The sequence below is a fragment of the Gorilla gorilla genome, chromosome 10, assembly GCF_029281585.2.
Source record: "Gorilla gorilla gorilla isolate KB3781 chromosome 10, NHGRI_mGorGor1-v2.1_pri, whole genome shotgun sequence".
In the NCBI taxonomy this organism is placed as follows: domain Eukaryota; kingdom Metazoa; phylum Chordata; class Mammalia; order Primates; family Hominidae; genus Gorilla; species Gorilla gorilla.
Genome location: NC_073234.2, coordinates 16366329 through 16385036, shown reverse-complemented (window position 1 = coordinate 16385036; position 18708 = coordinate 16366329). Strand labels below are relative to the sequence as shown.

The window sequence follows — 18708 nt, the reverse complement described above, 5'->3', positions numbered from 1 at the left end:
TTTCTTGAAATTTTATTCCCTTGGTAATTGTTACTATTTTGTCTGAGGACCATTACTCTTCCCTCTCCCCCTCTCTAATTTTTCTATCTCTTCATATCCTCTCCCTAGCTTATCTCATTTACTTCCATTATTTCAGCTACAACTAATATAGACATTTTTGGGAATCATCAGCTTTTATCTTCATCTCAGACCTAGTCTTCAAGTTTTAGTAATATATCCAACTGCCTATTGAACTTCTTACTGGAGATTACATAAGAATCTCAAACTCAACATGTCCAGTTGAATACATCTCCATACCTCCTCCCATCTAAAAAACAAAAAACCTTAAAACTTAAAAAAAAACCTTTGATTTTTCTCTCTCAGTTGACAGCACTATCATCCCCTAACCTCTTATCCATGCTTCATTTTTCCTCCAAACACCAATTAATCACTAAATTATCCACTAAACCCTAAATATTTTATCTCCTAAATATCTAAATGTTCTATTCCTTCTATTATCTCCCTAGTTTAGGTCCTAAAAATCTCACACTCATATCCTAACTAGAGTAGCCCTCCCTTACTTGAGGCTTCACTTCCCACCGTCCAAAAATATTAAATGGAAAATTACAGAAATAAACAATTCATAACTTTTTCTTTTTTTTTTTTTTGAGACAGAGTTTCCCTCTTGTTGCCCAGGCTGGAGTGCAATGGCGCAATCTTAGCTCACTGCAACCTCCACCTCCCGGGTTCAAGTGATTCTCCTGCCTCAACCTCCCAAGTAGCTGGGATTACAGGCATGCGCCACCACACCCGGCTAGTTTTTTTTGTATTTTTAGTAGAGACAGGGTTTCACCATGTTGACTAGGCTGGTCTCCAACTTCTGACCTCGGGTTATCCACTAACCTCGGCCTCCCAAAGTGTTGGGATTACAAGCGTGAGCCACCACGCCTAGCCAACAATTCATGACTTTTAAATTGTGTGCCATTCTGACTAGTGTGATGAAATCTCGAATGGGACAGTCATCCCTTTGTTCAGCATATTCACACTGTTAATGCCACCCACCCATCTCGTCCTTTAGTCACTTAGTCTAATGGGTTATGGGATGGAAAAAGCAAAGTATGCATAGGGTTCAGTAGTGTCTGTAGCTTCAGGTATCCACGGGAGGTCTTGCAAACCTCAAAGTAAACAGAACCAAAAGATAAAAATACAGACCAGGAGTGGTGGCTCACGCCTGTAATTCCAGCACTTTGGGAGGCCGAGGCTGGCGGATCGCCTGAGGTCGGGAGTTGGAGACCAGCCTGACCAACATGGAGAAACCCCACCTCTACTAAAAATACAAAATTAGCCGGGCATGGTGGCGCCTTCCTGTAATCCCAGCTACTCGGGAGGCTGAGGCAGGAGAATCCCTTGAACTCGGGAGGCAAATGTTGTGGTGAGCCGAGATCGCGCCATTGCACTCCAGCTGGGCAACAAGAGTGAAACTCTGTCTCAAAAAAAAAAAAAAACGAAAAGCAGGAGAAAAAAATAACCATTATCCCCTAAGAAGAAGAGCGGGGACTACTGGAATCTCTACACTTCCCCCTGTATGCCTTTAATCTATTTTTGGGCAATTACTGCTATGCAAATCTAACCAATTAACTTCTCTGTTTAAAACTCAACTCTTCAGTTACTCTCTACTTTCTACACATAAGAACAGTCCACCCTCCACATCCTCAGGTTCCATATCCACAAGTTCTGCATCCATGGATTCAACTAACTGCAGATGAAAATACTGGGGGAAAAAACAATAACAAAACACAATAATAAAAAACAACATGAATTTTAAAACACTACAGTATAAAAACTATTTACATAGCACTTACATTGTATTAGGTATTATAAGTAATTTAGTGATGACTTAAACTATACGTGAGGAGCCACACCTGTAATCCCAGCGTTTTGGGAGGCAGAGGCAGATGGATCACTTGAGGTCAGGAGTTCGAGACCAGCCTGGCCAACATGATGAAACCCCATCTCTACTAAAAATACAAAAATTAGTTGGGCATGGTAGCATGTGCCTGTAATCCCAGCTACTCGGGAGGCTGAGGCATGACAATCGCTTGAACCCAGGAGGCAGAGGTAGCAGTGAGCTGAGATTGTGCCACTGTACTCCAGCCTGGGCAACAGAGCAGGACTCAGCCTCAAAAAAAAAAAAATTAAATTAAAAAAATAAACTATACAGGAGGATGTACTACTGTAGGTTATATGAAAATACACCATTTTATTTAAGAGACTTGTGCGTTTGTGAATAATGGTACCCTGGGGTGGGGGCTGTCTGGAACCAATCTCCTGTGTATACTGACAGATGACTGTGTGTGAGAGGGGCAATATGGAGAGTTCAAAGAACATTTTAATATGACAATGATATCTAGTAACTCTTTAGCATGTTAAAGAGATAAATCTGTTGCATTTCCCGATTTACCTTAATCCACAATAATCTACCAGTCCATGGAAGGAGATGATCCACATAAAGATAGATATATCAGGTTATGTAGCTCAAAACTCTTAGCCATGAAAATGATCTTATCCCAAGAAATCTGTTAATCTCCATCTAGTAACAGAGAATGTGCACATTAATCATTTGATTCACTAATTAATTTCATCTCTCACTGTTTGGTTTATATGTTAGTGTGTGTTTGATTAACTAGACCATCTACCACGCATCTACTGACAAAAATAATATTGTCTCTGAGAAGCTGAACCTCAGCTGCACAAAAGGTATCTGCAGGAATGACAGTGTGGTTTTTCTTAACTAACCTGAGTATGATGATTACAACAAGCAAATTTCCAAACACTCTTAAATTCAAACTGTTAAAATTCTTAAGAATTCTTACATTCCTGAGAAAATTATTTGCTTGTTATGACTAACAGCTTATCTGAGGACTCTTCTAAAAAATCATTCCAACATATTCATTTAGCATAATGTATTTAATATGGTAATTTGGCAAGGCCAAGATTCAAGTCACAACACTAAAAAGTAAATTATTTATGAAACCCCACCTGAAAAATCTAAATTAATATAAATGGAGGTGGAGATATTATATGATCAATTAAGTTGGCCACAAAACCACAGCTTACTGATGCTTTTCCTCTTATGTAAAAATCACAAATAACTAATCTTTTAAAGACTACATATAGACCAGGAACGGCGGCTCATGCCTGTAATCCCAGCACTTTGAGAGGCCAAGGCAGGTGGATCACCTGAGGTCAGGAGTTTGAGACCAGCCTGTCGGTGAAACTCTGTCTCTATTAAAAATACAAAAAAAAAAAAAAAAATTAGCCGGGTGTGGTTGTGGGTGCCTGTAATCCCAGCTACTCTGGAGGCTGAGGCAGGAGAATCACCTGAACACAGGAGGTGGAGGTTTCAGTGAGCCAAGATCCCAAGATCACGCCACTGCACTCCAGCCTGGGCGACAGAGCAAGACCCCATCAAAAACAACAACAACAACAATTAAAAAAAAAAACTACATATAAAATTAAGTCTGCTACCTGTCAAAGGCATAATCCTCTTCCAAACAAAATATTAAGAGCTTCTGACAATATTTCTTCAAACTGAAAAGCTCCCCTGTTAAGATTTGAGAAATTAAGTTGACAAAGCAAAAAGCTCCTAAAATCCAACTAAGTTTAATATATTCCATTTGTAACAGGTGACAATTTATAGCCTTCTAAATGAATATTTAAGTATTCTTTGTTATATTTTATATAACACTTAACATTTTTCAAAGTACATTCACATAGTATTTCAGTGGATCTTCAACAATCCTAAATCAGTAAGACATATTGCTAATAAATGAGCATTATAGATTAAGTTCCTTACTCAAAGCTCAGAAAATTGGGTAATCTAGAACTCAAGGGTTCTGCCTTGGTGCTCCTTTTCATTGTGTGGTATTCTATTACACCATAGTGAACTTTCCAAAGGCTAATGGATTAGACAAAATAAACAATTTCAATATGATAAATAAATACTGTAAGAATTATATATGAGATCCACCAAAAGAAAATATGCTTTCTAGATACATGCAAAGATGAGACAAGGATCTTAGCAGATTCTGAAAATAAGCAGTTCAGAAAGATTGGCATTTGGGTGATGGGTCACAAAATTAAAATGTTAGGCAAAGGCCAGGTAGAGCTAAGGAATTTAAAAGCACCAGTAACATAAAGATCAATACGTGCTTTCCTCCTCCTCCAAGAACAGTAGTTAAGTTTTGCTATATGATTTTTCAAGCATAAATATAAACAAACAAAATCTTCGCAGATTCCCTCAAAAGGACAACCTAAAAAAGATGCTGCATCATCACAGTTAATATTTATGTGGCAGGCCCTATCCTACATGTTTTATATATGTTCATTCAATCAGCACAACTCTATAAAATGAGTACTCTTTTTTACACCCATTTTACAGACAGGAAACTGTAGCACAAAACTTGCTCAAGGTGACACAGTTATGTAGCTGAGCCTTGATTTGAGCCCAGGCAATCTAGTTCTTAACTACTATGTTACAAGGCAGAAAAATGGCCTCTTCAAACATAAACTGAGGTCATGCTAAGTCTCACCTATTCCTGCAGACCAGGTTTTAAAACAAAACAAAACAGCTGAGCACGGTGGCTCAAGCCTGTAATCCCAGCACTCTGGGAGGCCGAGGCGGGCAGATCACAAGGTCAGGTGTTCAAGACCAGCCTGGCCAACATGGTGAAACCCCATCTCTACTAAAAATACAAAAATTAGCCGGGCGTGGTGGCGCTCGCCTGTAATCCCAGCTACTCAGGGGGCTGAGGCAGGAGCATTGCTGGAACCCGGGAGGTGGAGGTTGCAGTGAGCCGAGATCGCGCCACTGTACTCCAGCCTGGGCGACAGAGTGAGACTCTGTCTCAAAAACAAAAAAACAAACAAAAAACTCAAATAAAATGCAAGTTACTAAATATATAATTTAAATTATCAATATAATTTAAAGAACTGGTATAGCAAAGGTGTACTAATTGTAATTATGAATTATTTCATAGTATGCTAAATATTTTCAGAAATGATAATTGAGTACAGCTACTCTTGCTGCTTTTACAGCTTTATCTAAAAAAATGTAAAAACTACCAGAAAACCCAAATAACAGGTTTAGGATGATTTCTGAAAATGAGAGCCCAGTTTTAGTTGAATGTTTCCATAGGGATGAACTAAGATGAATTTTATTTATATTTATATACATATATTTTTTATTTTTTTGAAATTATTTGATAAGCTGCTGGTGGAATAAGATAAATTTTAAATGACTAGGCTCTTGCATCAGAATTTGAATGTCAAGAAATGAATTGTCACAAAGCAACAATAGATTCCTGGTTTGTTTTACACAAAAACAACCTCTTTCCAGGTTTTTAGATTACTTCTCAGACTGTGTTACTATGGGTCAGAAAAAAGGTAAGAGAAAAAAATTTGCCAATACTCCTAATCGGTGACTTTGAGGATTTAAGAACAAACTCCAAAAACTATTCCCTGAGACGGAAAGTTACGCTGATTCTCATCCTAAAAAATAAGGAATGTGGCACAAATTTAAAAGATAAGAGGGAAAAAATCACCAACATTCAAATAGAGAGATTCAGTTCAATTAGATATTTTAAGAACCATAGCAAAGAAATAAATGATGGTTTCTTAATCACAGAACCACATCCCATTTCTGTAACAATGCTAAACTATTCACAAAATATTAATGTCATGTACTCATGACACACAGTCTTAATAAAAGACAGAGAAAAATAAGCAGTTAAGTATATTGGAGCTTCAACAAAAATATGATTTAACCTCTCTTTTCAGGTAGATGTGGAAACAATCTCATCAACATATAACGCATCATGTGAACTCTTCAGAGGCAACGTGGGAAGGTGCTTAAAATAAATCATTCTTAAATCTGTGCATCAATGTTTTCTTTTTCTTTCTTTCTTTTTTTTTTTTTTTTTTTTTTAAGAGACAGAGTCTCACCCTGTCACCCAGGCTGGAGTGCATTGCCGCGATCTCGACTCACTGCAACCTCTGACTCCCGGGTTCAAACGATTCTCCTGCCTCAGCCTCTCGAGTAGCTGGGATTACAGGCGTGTGGACCACGCCCAGCTAATTTTTGTATTTTTAGTAGAGATGGGGTTTCGCCATGTTGGCCAGGCTGTTCTCGAACTCCTGACCGCGTGATCCACCCGCCTCGGCCTCCCAAAGTGCTGGGATTACAGGCGTGAGCCACCGCACCCGGCTCCATCAATGTTTTCTTAAAGGAAATTATGCTATCTTTTTTGAAAAACAAGATCCCTTTCTAGAAAAGCAATGTAAACTCTGCAGATAGAGCCCAACAGTAATATTTTCTGACCAAGACAACCAAATATTAAAATTAAGGTGCACTACTTGTCTAATAAAACCAGTTAAAGAAATCTGCATCTTAAACATCTCGGTAATTACTGAAGGTCCTGTGGTATCAAAATATTACCTAGGTATTATTTACTAAGAATTGATGCTTGTAATTAGCTGGGTGTGGTGGGGTGCGCCTGTACTCCCAGCTACTTGGGAGGCTGAGGCAGGAGAATCGCTTGAACCCAGGAGGCGGAGGTTGCAGTGAGCTCAGATCGCGCCACTGCACTCCAGCCTGGAGATAGAGCAAGACTCCGTCTTTTTTTAAAAAAAAAAAAAAAAAAAAAAAAAGAATTGATGCTTGTTTTACTAAAGAGCAATGCATAGCATAACATGACTCTAAAAAAATTAGCATGACAGAAAATAGCTTGATTTGTATACCATATTCACCCATCCACAAAAGCCTATTTATATCTCAATTCGAAGTGATAAAAATCAACACCCAAAACAGAAGCCTGAAATTTGCCATGGGTATAAGGACCGGGTTTCTCCAGAAATCCAACAGCTACTTCCACACCAAAACAATATTGCTTCATTTGAAATGACTTATTAGCCATCTACTGGACTACAAATGCTTTATCATCTCCCAAATTATTAGATCCTAACTAGCTTTTGTTCTTCATCTACCTAATCAAGTTATTTACCTGCTCTATGATTTCAGGTTCCTTATTTGTCAAATAAATAGCTGGGCAGGATAACCTAAGATTTCTCCCAGTTTCAATACACTAAGATTTTTAACTCAACAACTTAACTCAATATTCTCCTGTCTTGCTCCAGAAATATATGTATATTAAAAGGATACATTTAGCGAAAAAGTTTCTATCTTTCCAGTGCTTTAGTAATCCCTTGGTTTGTCCTTTAATTTGGCTCCAAAGATAAAAGTTCAAACACTGACCCACTGAATACTTTATTAGGCATGTAGTGCAAGTGTCCTGGTCAAAAAACCAAAAATACTGCCTAACTACAGCTATAAAGGATTTTTCAGATAAGATAATCTTTTCAAAATCAAAACAAAAAATTACAGAAGCACAGACAAATGGCATGGAAGTTTCTAAACCAGGTACCACTTAATAAGCTAGGATTCATCTAGTTCTGCAGCCAAATCCTGAAATGACTCAAAAATAATATGCGATGTAAGATTTTCTTTAGTTTGGTAATGCCCATGCCTAGATAGAGAATTAAAAATCCAAAAAGTTACGAGTTCTAAGAAAACCTGAGAAGCTTAGACAAAGTTTTTATCGTGACATTAGACAAATTAAGTTTTTTTCACTGTATTATCAGTTCCAAGATAATAAAGTATCAGAAAATTCCAGGTGATAAAAGGAAAACACACATCACATGCTGAGAAGTCTCAGAAGTGAAATAATTAAAACTAACAAAATTAATTCATAAAGTGCTCAACAAGTAATTGGGTACCGTCTTAAAAAAGTAAGGTAACCGGTTAAGGAAAACAAAATTGTTAAAAAGCACCTATTCAAATATAAAACTATAATGGAAGAATAAAATTCCAGCATCAGTATCAATAAGCATCGATAATACAAGAAAGAAATGTGTCTACCTGTAAACTTCTGCCTGTAAACCAAAAGGAATCGGACATAAGTTTTTTTGTTGTTGTTGTTTTTGTTTGTTTTTGAGAAGGAGTCTCGCTCTGTCACCACGCTGCAGTGCGATGGTGCGATCTCCGCTCACTGCAACCTCCACCTGCTGGGTTCAAGCTATTCTCCTGCCTCAGCCTCCCGAGTAGTTGGAATTACAGGCGCGCGCCACCATACTCGGCTAATTTTTGTATTTTTAGTAGAGTCGGGGTTTCCCCATGTTGGTCAGGCTGGTCTCGAACTCCTAACCTCGTGATCCACCCGCCTTGGCCTCCCAAAGTGCTGGGATTACAGGCGTGAGCCACCGTGCCTGGCCCAGACTAAGTTTTTTGAATATGACTGACCAAAATGAACAGTTTTCGTTTGACGAGGTTTTTTTTTTTTAAAGATCTGTCACCTTTTCAATTCTAAAATACTATAAAATTAATGAGTAGTTTTAATTTCACACTACCTTAGAAGTTCTACATCATTAACTGTAAAAGTTAAGAAATGATTATGTTTGTAAAGAACTTCTTAGTTTTTAAGTTTACTTCCACATGCTGTGTTAATTTCGCATTTGATATGGCCTTAGTTATTTGGAACCTGACATTCAAAGGGTTACGTGTTAACATATTAGTTCATGGATAAAATAAGTTCCAAGATCATTCAGTTATTTTCATATCCTGTATCAGGCTGGTCCATATTCTTGGCAAGATAACTATCAATAATGGCATTTTTTATGTATGCATAATGTGGCTGACTTCCTTCAGCATAAACCTGCTCCTACTAATAACCTATGTTCACCTATGCCCAATCAGGGCAATATTTAAGCAAGCTGCTTCAGTAAGTCAAGCAACAAGTAGCCCAAACTCAGCTGTTTAAACCTAGAATGTACTAGTCAACCGGAATGACACACCATTATTTACACCACTAGAGGTTAAAAAAGGAAGTGTTGCGACTCCTTCGGACTCTTGGGAAAGTTTAGCTTAAAGATATTTTATAAGATTAAAACAATGATGATGACATTACAACTCTCAAAGCACTTACACAATTTTGCATGGGCTCCTGTACTATTCGCTGTATAGTGAATGGGCTGAAAGACATTAGTTTAATGAACAACGTCAGAGCAATGCTGCTACTGTAAGGCTTAAGCATCATTAGGTAGAACAACATCAAACATCCAAAAGGGGCAGAGAAGAGTCTTTTTTTTAATAATTATTTTATACTAAATGCCTGTGCAACCATCAAGCAAAATACATCCAAAGGTACAAGGTTGTTCTCATTTAAAAAGAACAGCCTGATCTCAGGAATGGAAACACGCTTCTACACCCAGACGCAGCTCATCACTGCAGAGCCTTTGATGAGATTGAAATGCACAGAGGAAGAAGCATCTGTACTTTCAACTTCCCCACTCATTCCAAGTTTCCTGCCAGACTCTAAACCAGGAGACAATTCGTTTGTACTAAGATGACCTTCACCACCGCTGCCCGGTAGCAAATCCCTCTGGCTACCAATAATTCTTATCCTATCCCAACACCTAGGCACATGCTCCACATTCTCCTAATTTCAGCCCCTTTCAAAAGTTGGCCTCCCCCTCCCACTCGGAGTCCAACAGAGAATGCCAAGTGAAGGGTGAACTCGATCAACTGGCTTCGCCGAGCCAAATTTGGGATCCAAAGGACCGTCAAATAAAGAAGTAGGTGGGGCTTTACCTGCAGTTCACACCAGGCGACTTCCACGGTGGTTTCAGTGTCCAGACCTTTGTAGACCGTCTTAAAGGAGCCTCTGCCGATTTCGATGTCAAACTTGAGAAAGCGGCCATCGTTAGACATTCCCACGGCCTTGGTCTCCAGCTCTTCGATATCATCCTGCTGCTGGCTCCGTTCCTCCTGTGGCTCCTTGGCGCTGCTGCCGCCGCCGCTGCCACTTCTCGCCGGCGGCGGCTCCTCTTTGCTCCCCACAAGGCTAGGCTGGGACACTGGGCGGTCTTTGCTGGTACTGCTGGGGACAGTCGAGGGGGCAGGGCCCGCGACGGCCTGTTCCCCAGGGGCGGCAGCGGCTGGAGGCTGCTGGGCTACCTGGGAAGTGGCGGTGGCGGTCACGGTCTCTTCCCGGTGGGGCTCCGGTGGAGCACTCTGCGGGACAGCCGCGGGGATGCTGGGCTGGGGGAGGGAAAGAGGAAGGCCGGGGAGCTCCAGTGCAGTGGCATTGGAGTCGCAGATGACACTCCGGCGGAAGAAGCGGTGCTCAGTGGTGGTAGTGGTCGCGGCCGCCCCACGGCTGTCCTTGTCCATTGTGTGGCGGCGGCGCCTGTACTCCTCGGTCCTGCCGGTCACAGCGTCGGCGGCCGCGGCTCCCAGTTTCTCCCCCACGGAGGAATCGGAGCTGGAGCCATTCTTGGGGGCAGGAGCCGGCGGCGAGAGGAACAGGGAACCGGGAGTGCTGCTCTGCTTCTCTGCGGCGCCGCCAGACATGATCGGTTCGCTGGAGACAGGCGAGCGGGCTCGGATTCGTGAATGAAAAGGGCGTGAAGGGCCGAGCCGCCCGCGCAGAGGTCTGCAGGGCACCGCGGCCGGGCGGGTTCGCGCCGACCCGGACGACGCCTCACTCAGCACTGACAAGCCGCAACGAGGGACAGGCGGACCGCTGGGCCCAGCTGCGGCGGCTGCTGGCACCGGGGCTGCTGCGGCTCACGAGGAGGGCTCGAAGGCGGGCGATTCGGGAGCTGAGCCACGGGGGTTAGCGCCGCACGGTCCGCATCCATCCTGCGGCGAGCGGCGGCCGGGCGGGCGGTGGCAGCAGAGGCGCCGCAGTCATGAGGGGAGGGCCAGGGGCCGGCACCGAGTCGAGGCGGATGCGGCGGACGCGGCTCCCACTGCCGCCGCTCTCCGAGCTGGGCGGGCTAGGCCCAGAGGGCGGCGGCACCGCGAGCACGGGACCAGGTCCGACGCCCGGGCGGTGGCAGCCCCGGGGCAGAGGAGTGGGAGGGGCCGAGGCGGGCGAGGGAAGGCCGCGGCCCGGCTCCCGGTCACTCGGGCGGCCGCCTCCTCCCACACGCGCCCCCAGCGATGGGGACCGGCCTCACAGGTCGCCCATCGCCCAGAGGCGAAGGGCCGGAGCCTCGGAGCCTCGGCGCCTGAGGAGCGGGCCCCCCCTTCCCCGAGGCCTCCCCGCCCGCCCCAGGCCTGGCAAACCCGTCTCCTCCCGGGCCGGTGCCGGGGGCTGACGGAGGAGGGAACGGCGGGGAGGGGAGGGCCGCTCACCGCGGGGCCTGAGCTCCGCTGCTTCTCTGAGGCAAGAGAAGAGGAGACCTAGAGGACTGGGTGAGGGGGAACAGGGAGAGAAAAGAGCAGTCACCCCCACCAGGCGCCTTCTGTCACCGAAGATGGGGGTGCGGAGTGGCCGAGAGAGGAGCCGCGTCCACCCGGGAAACTCTCCGCGCTAAATGGCGCCGGGAGTCTGAAGCCTCCACACAGCCCGCTCGGATCCCGCCCCCCGCCGCCCGGAGCAGCCCCACCCCCCACCTCGCTCCGGGGCTTTTGCGCAGGCGTGCTAGCCCCGAAGCACCCTGGGACTTATAGTTTACGGGTTGGCGGGGATGAACGGGACCTAGAAGAAAAGTGCCTACGACTTCCGTGATGCCTTGCGGTTGCTGTAGCCTAATGCCTCGTGGGAGTTGTAGTTTTCTTTGGAAACCGTCCCTTCTGAAAGGCTGATGGGAGCGTCATCACGGGTCGCTCAACCCCATCCCGAAGTCCGCGCGAGCTTAGGAAAATCATTATTTAGGGATTAATTGTGGAAGAAGGAAAGGAAGGAAAAAAAAAAAAAAGAAGAGGAACGAGCGGGCGGGGGGCGGGGGGGGGATGGAAAGACTCCCATCATGCTCTGCTAAGCTAGGGAGCTCTTAGGGTTGCCATGCAATGAAAAATGATCTGTTGTTCATCTTTAATGGAGAGAGCCGCAGTAGTGTTGAGTGACTGCAGGGCTGTGAGGGTGGAAGGGAAGGGCAAAGCAGGATAACCGGAGCCTGAGCTCTGAGTCGGAGGAGGGGAAAAGAAACTTTGTGAAGATTGTGCATGAAATTAATATTGATTAAATGGCTTGGAGGAGGAGACAGGGAGGATTATCTTCCATCCTCCTCCCCTCAACAATTAAGGCCACATTCTCAGCTCCTGGCCGAGACGGATATTCTGGCTCTCAAAAAAGGGCTGCCTTACTGAAATCGGGGATCCTAGTGAACTCTATCTTTGCTTTGTCTGAAAAATAATAAAAGGGGGGTTGGGGGAGCGATGGATTCAAGAAAAGATAAGGTCTACGTATCTATGGGTCTTTGACCACACTTGGGGGGCTGGGCCGACTTCTGCCTTTGTAGTTGGTTGAAACTTATTTTCCACCTTTCTTCTGCTTGGTGGCTTCGTGAAACAACACCCCCTCTTTCTCTAGAGCTCCTGAATGTCCACATGCAATGTCTACAAAGGCTCTGGGCCCGGGAAATGTGGATCCATGCGGCTTGCCGCCATGGAATGTTTTTCTTGAAAGCATCCTTGTCTGCCTGGACCCCTGTGCTCCTCGCAACTACTCAAGATGTGGAGGGGATGAGCACCAGGGGGCACCAGACGGAGTAGGAAGCCGGACTCGAGGGCAGACGGCAGTTTAAAAGCCTCAGTCCAACCGGTGGAGAGCGGGAAGCGCTGAAAACGTACGCAACCGCATCAGAGCGTCCGGACGCGGCCGCCTCTCTTCAGCGCCCGCTGCGGAACAAGCTCGGAAGCGCGCGTCGGGGCCGAGGACCACGCTGCGAGCGAGCAGCTAGCAAGGAACTTGGCAGGAGGTTCCTTAGCACAGTTATCGGATGAGCTCCACCTGCAGAAGTCTTGCCCTACAGTTCATGTTAATTCATCTGATACGTAAAATAGTTAACGCTACTTTTCTTTTCTTTCTTTTTTTGTTGTTTATCACGAGCTACACTTTCAAGTTTACAAAAATGTTTTAAACCAATGATTGTTAGGTTTCACGAAGCTGACAGGTTACGAACATTTTAAAATGCCGATTCAGTAGGGACAACTAGAGTACTAAAATATTAGTGTTCCATTGCTTTAGAAAATGTATCTTTCATTCGTTTGCTATTGGTAATGGTAAATAATCTCATTATGGTAAATGGAATTAAGAGTGTTTTTCTAACCGTAAACCTAATGTAAGCAAGGGAAGAAGTGGCTGTAAAATACATTTTTATTGTACTTTTGAGTAAAATAAAACTTGCCCAATTGTTGCTTCACTAGGAAAAATAGTCTGATTTTAAACATAAGGCAGCTAATTACAAATTGGCAAGTTAAAAGAAGATCAGTAAATCACAATGTTCCCTTTTGGCACCATGAAAAAATTATGATATTTTTGTGTGAGTGGTTGTTAAAGGATTTTATTATTGCCTGTTCCTGTTTACTGAGCCCTGAAACTTTGGCCACACTGCACTGGACACAAGTCCCTTGATAATCACCATGCCCTATCAACATGTCTTTTCAACCAGGAACAACTAAATTCATTGTAAGTAATTTAATTAACTGTTGACTTAAAACCACACTTGCCTAGGAGACAGCTTTTCCCACTTGTGTAATATTAGCTTTACAATGAAAACAGATACAATTTTAAGTTGAATATAATCTTATTATGTACAATGATTAGATTTAAAGGTTATGTTATTTAGTGTGCGTATTTTACTAACACTTTTTTGCTCAGTTTTTTTTTTTTGTTTTGTTTTGAGAGAGTCTCACTCTGTCGCCCAGGCTGGAGTACAGTGGCTTGATCCCAGCTCACTCAGTTCTTTTTAATGCTTACCAACTTACCTCCAAGTAAATGGTATTTTCTGTTACTCATTACTATAATTCCTAATAGTACTTTTCCTTTGTCACTTCAATTATCCAGTAAAGAATCAACCTCTCTATGTTCCATATGAAACATCAAGTGACTGTAAACAGAGATAACAAAGAACCCAGGATACAATGAATGCACTAAGCTCAGAGGTTTGACTTCCTTACATTTGGTTCCACAAGAAGAATACAAGTATGTTATTCTGTCTCACCATGTCTCTATTCTCTCTAGTTCTTGTTCATGTTCTCACATTGATTGATTCATGTTTCTTTCTATTCCCTTCCATTCACATTTTTTTGTTTACATGGTTTCTGCCATTGGTAACTAGCTAGCAATGAAAGTCAGAGACACCTTTGATTTAGACAGTGGCTGAAATATCCTAAACACACAAAATCTACCTTACTTTGAATGTGGCAAAAGATTGATACATAAAGTTGCTTCTTGAAGTGTAGGGGAAAAATTGTCCCGCCTTAAGAGCATTTCTCTTTTTTTTTTTTTGTCTCCTTTCCCTCACTTTCCCATGCTCCTTTGTCTTGCCTATGGGTAATTTTTATTTTACCTCTTTGTCATCTGGAACCCTGTCATCTGGAAGTAGGAAGTGAGAATCAGGCAGCTAAACAATGAAGAATAGTTTTTTAAGAACTTTATATTATAAATGAAATAAAGGGGGTGGGATTTTCCCTATATCAAAGTATATTATAAAACCATAAAATTAAATCTATATGGTATTGAGATAAGCATAGGCAATGGAACAGAAGAGAGAGTACAGAAACAGTCTCATGTATGTATGGGAATTTCATATAGAAAATGGCATTTGAAGTCAGTAGGGCAAAATAATAAACAGTGCTTGGACAATTAGTTATTCATTTGAAAAATAAATGAGGTCAGTGTTTACTTCAGACTGTTCACAAAATTAATTTCCACATAGATTGAAGAACTAAACTTTTAAAAAAAATCTCTAAAGAATTTTTTAAATGTAGGAGAACATAGGGTACTAAAGGGCTTCAAAGAGCAATCCAAGAGCCACAAAGGAAAATATTTGACAATATCAAAATTGATAATCTATTCAACAAAACACAAGTGACAAACTGCCAGAAAAACTCTGGAGACTGTATAACAAAAGATTAATATCCAAAAGATATGGGGGAAAAAAAAACCCTCTTAAATCACTGAGAAAAAGGCAAACCACTGTATAGAAAAGGAGGATATGAAAAGATAATTTACAAAGCAGTAAATGCCACGGTGGCTTACACCTGTAATCCCAGCACTTTGGGAGCCTAAGTGGGAGGATCACTTGAGGTCAGGAGCTCGAGACCAGCCTGGCCAACATGGTGAAACCCCGTCTTTACTAAAAATACAAAAATTAGCCGGGCATGGTGGTGCGCGCCTATAGTCCCAGCTACCCGGGAGGCTGAGGCACGAGAATCGCTTGAATTCAGGAGGTGGAAGTTGCAGTGAGCCGAGATTGCACCATTGCACTGCAGCCTGGGCAACAAAGCGAGACTGTGTCTCAGAAAAAAAAATAAAATAAAATAAAGCAGTAAATGCAAATAACAAAAATAGACATGAAAAAGATGCTGAAACTCAGTAACTAGCAAAATGCAGATTAAAATATAATATTTTCTCTCATAAAATTGAAAAATTATCTTTTTTTGAGACAGAGTCTCATTCTGTTGTCCAGGCTGGAGTGCAGTGGCGCAATCACAGCTCACTGTAGCCTCATACTTCTAGGCTCAAGCCTGCCGAGTAGCTGGGACCACAGATGTGCACCACCATGTCCAGCTAATTTTTAAATTTTTTGTAGAGATGAAGTCTCACTATGTTACCTTGGCTGGTCTGAACTCCCTGGACTTAAGCAGTTCTCCTATTTCAGCCTCCCAATGTGCTAGGATTGCAGGCGTGAACCACCACGCCTGGTCTAAATTGAGCAAAAAAAAAAAAAAAAAATTTTTTTTTTTTTTTAGTGTCCCCATCATGGCAATTTGCAAAATTTTCAGGGATTCATAATATCAAGTGTTGGCAAGGATGTGGAGAAACGTGCTGTTAATGATACGGTAAATTGGTACAACCTTTTTTGAGGGCAATTTGTTAGCAATTATTAAAACGTACAATGTGCATCGTCTTTTTCTTTCTTTTTGGTACCTACCTTGGAAAAATACTTGCACGTGTTTCCTAAGAAATATCTAAAGAGGCTGGGTGCTCACGCCTGTAATCCCAACACTTTGGGAGGCCGAGGCGGGTGGATCACAAGGTCAGGAGTTCGAGACCAGTCTGGCCAACATGGTGAAACCCCCGTCTCTACTAAAAATACAAAAAATTAGCCGGGTGTGGTGGTGTGTGCCTGTAACCTCAGCTACTCGGGAGGCTGAGGCAGGAGGATCACGTGAACCAGGAGGCGGAGGTTGCAATGAGCCAAGATCATGCCACTACACTCCAGCCCAGGCAACAGTGCAAGACTCCATCTCAAAAAAAAAGAAAAGAAATATCTATAAGAATATTCACTATAGCCAGGTGCAGTGGTGTGTGTTTTTAGTCCTAGCTACTTGGGAGGTTGAGGTGGGAGGATTACTTGAGCCCAGGAGGTGCAGGCGTCAGTGAGCTATGATCACGCCACTGCACTCTAATCTGAGTGACAGAGCAAGACCCTGTCTCTAAAAAACAAAAACAAAACATAAAACTTTTCACTATGGCTTTATTTGTAACAAAAAATCCAAATGATCTGCAAGTTCATCAATAAGAAAATAGCTAAACTATGGTATTTCCAGTTTGGGGTACAGCATGCAACAGTAGGAAAAAAGGAGGGAAATACGTATGTGGTGCCATAACTATTAAGTGAAAGACTCGAGTTGCAGAATAATATGCACTATATCACATCTTGTATTTTTTTTTTAAATTATGTTTCTGTGTGTATTTAAAGGCATGCAGAAAAAGTCTAGGTAGTACACACCAAAATGAAAAGGAGGATTACTTCTGGGGAATACTCAGATCTCTTTTGTTGTTTCTTTTTCGAGACGGAGTCTCACTCTGTCCCCCAGGCTAGAGTGCAGTGGTGCAGTCTTGGCTCACTGCAACCTCTGCCTCCCGGGTTCAAGTGATTCTCCTGCCTCAACCTCCCAAGAAGCTGGGACTACAGGCGCCTACCACCATGCCCGGCTTATTTTTTTTTTTTTTAGTAGTGATGGGGTTTCACCATGTTGGCCAGCCGTGAGCCACTGTGCCCAGCTGAATACTCGTATCTTTATTTTGTGAATTTCTTAACACGTTGTCACTCATTGCAGATAATTTGAACGTTACAGAATAAAGTATGGAAGAAAGTGAAAATTACCAGAAAATCTACCCAGCCATAGATAGCAACCTTTAATATGTAGGCGTATTTCTTTCCAGACAGATAAAAATTTTATAATTATGTCGTAAGCTTTTCCAGTGTATTACATACTCTCTGGAAACATCGTTCTTTAATAGCTGCATAGTATTTCACCATAAGACATTACCAAGTATATAAGTTTTTCACATTATCTGAAAAGAACATAGGGGAACATATTTTAAAATGTCCCAGGCTTTAACATGCTCTCACAGGAAAAGATTTATCAGAATCACCTAGGAAGCTTTTACAAAATACACCTGTTGGACTGTTTCACCACTACTCCTCATCCAACCTAGATATATTTTTTGGTGAGAGAATTCATTGCAAGCAGACCTGCATTGCAATAATTTTTTTAAAGGAAAGTATTAGTATATTAGTAAAAGGATTAGTAAATTAGGATTTAAACAAGGAATGAAAATACCAGAAAAAAAATATGTTGGAAAATATAAAAGTCCAGAAAATAAAAAAGAAAATAAATAAAAGAAAACATAAAAGGCACTTTATTAGTCATGTTAAAAGGTAAATGATGGTTTCAAGCAAACGTAATAACAAGGTATAATATGCATTATAATATATGAAGAAGTAAGCGGGACATGGTGGCCCATGCCTATAATCCTAACACTTTGGGAGGCCGAGGTGTGAGGATCACTTGATGCCAGGAGTTTAAGACCAGCCTGGGCAACATAGTGAGACCCTGTCTCTAAAAAACAAAAAATATTTTTAAAGTAAATAAAATTTTAAAAAAGTAATATATATAGAAGTAAATGTATAATGGTTATAGCATAAGGGACAGGAGGAGGAAATGGAAGAATAATGTTATTAGGGTCTTATACTATATATGAAATGGCATAATATTATTTGAAGGTAAACTATAATAAGTTCAAGTTGCATATTGGAAAGACTGAAGCAATCACTAAAATTATCAAATACAGAGGTATAGGTAATAAACCAGTAGTAGGGGTAAAATTGAACCATTAAAAAATACTTAAGGGGCCAGGCGTGGTGGCTCACGCCTGTAATCCCAGCACTTTGGGAGGCCAAGGTGGGTGGATCACAAGGTCAGGAGTTTGAGACCATCCTGCCGAACATGGTGAAACCCCGTCTCTACTAAAAATACAAAAAAAATTAGCTGGGCGTAGTGGCGTGCGCCTGTAGTCCCAGCTACTCGGGAGGCTGAGGCAGGAGAATGGCGTGAACCCGGGCCGGGAGGCGGAGCTTGCAATGAGCGGAGATTGCGCCACTGCGTTCCAGCCAGGGCGACAGAGCGAGACTCTGTCTCAAAAAACAAAAAAAAACTTAAATAATTCAGAAGAAGGCAGAAAAAGAACAAAAAGAGAGTGAATGAAATGACTAGAAAACAGACCAACAAGAGGATTTTAGTTCAACCACACTGACAATTATGTTAAAATTATATGGTTTAAACTCTTTTAAACTCTCCAATTCAAAGGAAGACATTAAGAGATTGGATAAAAAACAACACCATACTACATGCTGCCTATAAAAAAAAAC

At 42.2% G+C, this 18708-nt stretch overlaps 1 protein-coding gene across 33 annotated transcripts in view; it reads right to left on the bottom strand.

Annotated features, from left to right (window-relative positions):
• Positions 1-11289, bottom strand: part of WNK1 (WNK lysine deficient protein kinase 1) — a 158802-nt gene extending 147513 nt beyond the window's left edge. For all 33 annotated transcript variants that reach the window (XM_055357484.2, XM_055357488.2, XM_055357487.2 and 30 more), the window contains exon 1: positions 9683-11289. In XM_055357484.2, coding sequence (XP_055213459.1) covers positions 9683-10444 — 762 coding nt within the window. In that variant the 5' untranslated portion in view covers positions 10445-11289. The remainder of the gene's footprint in view (positions 1-9682) is intronic.
• Between the last annotated feature and the right edge of the window lie 7419 nt (positions 11290-18708).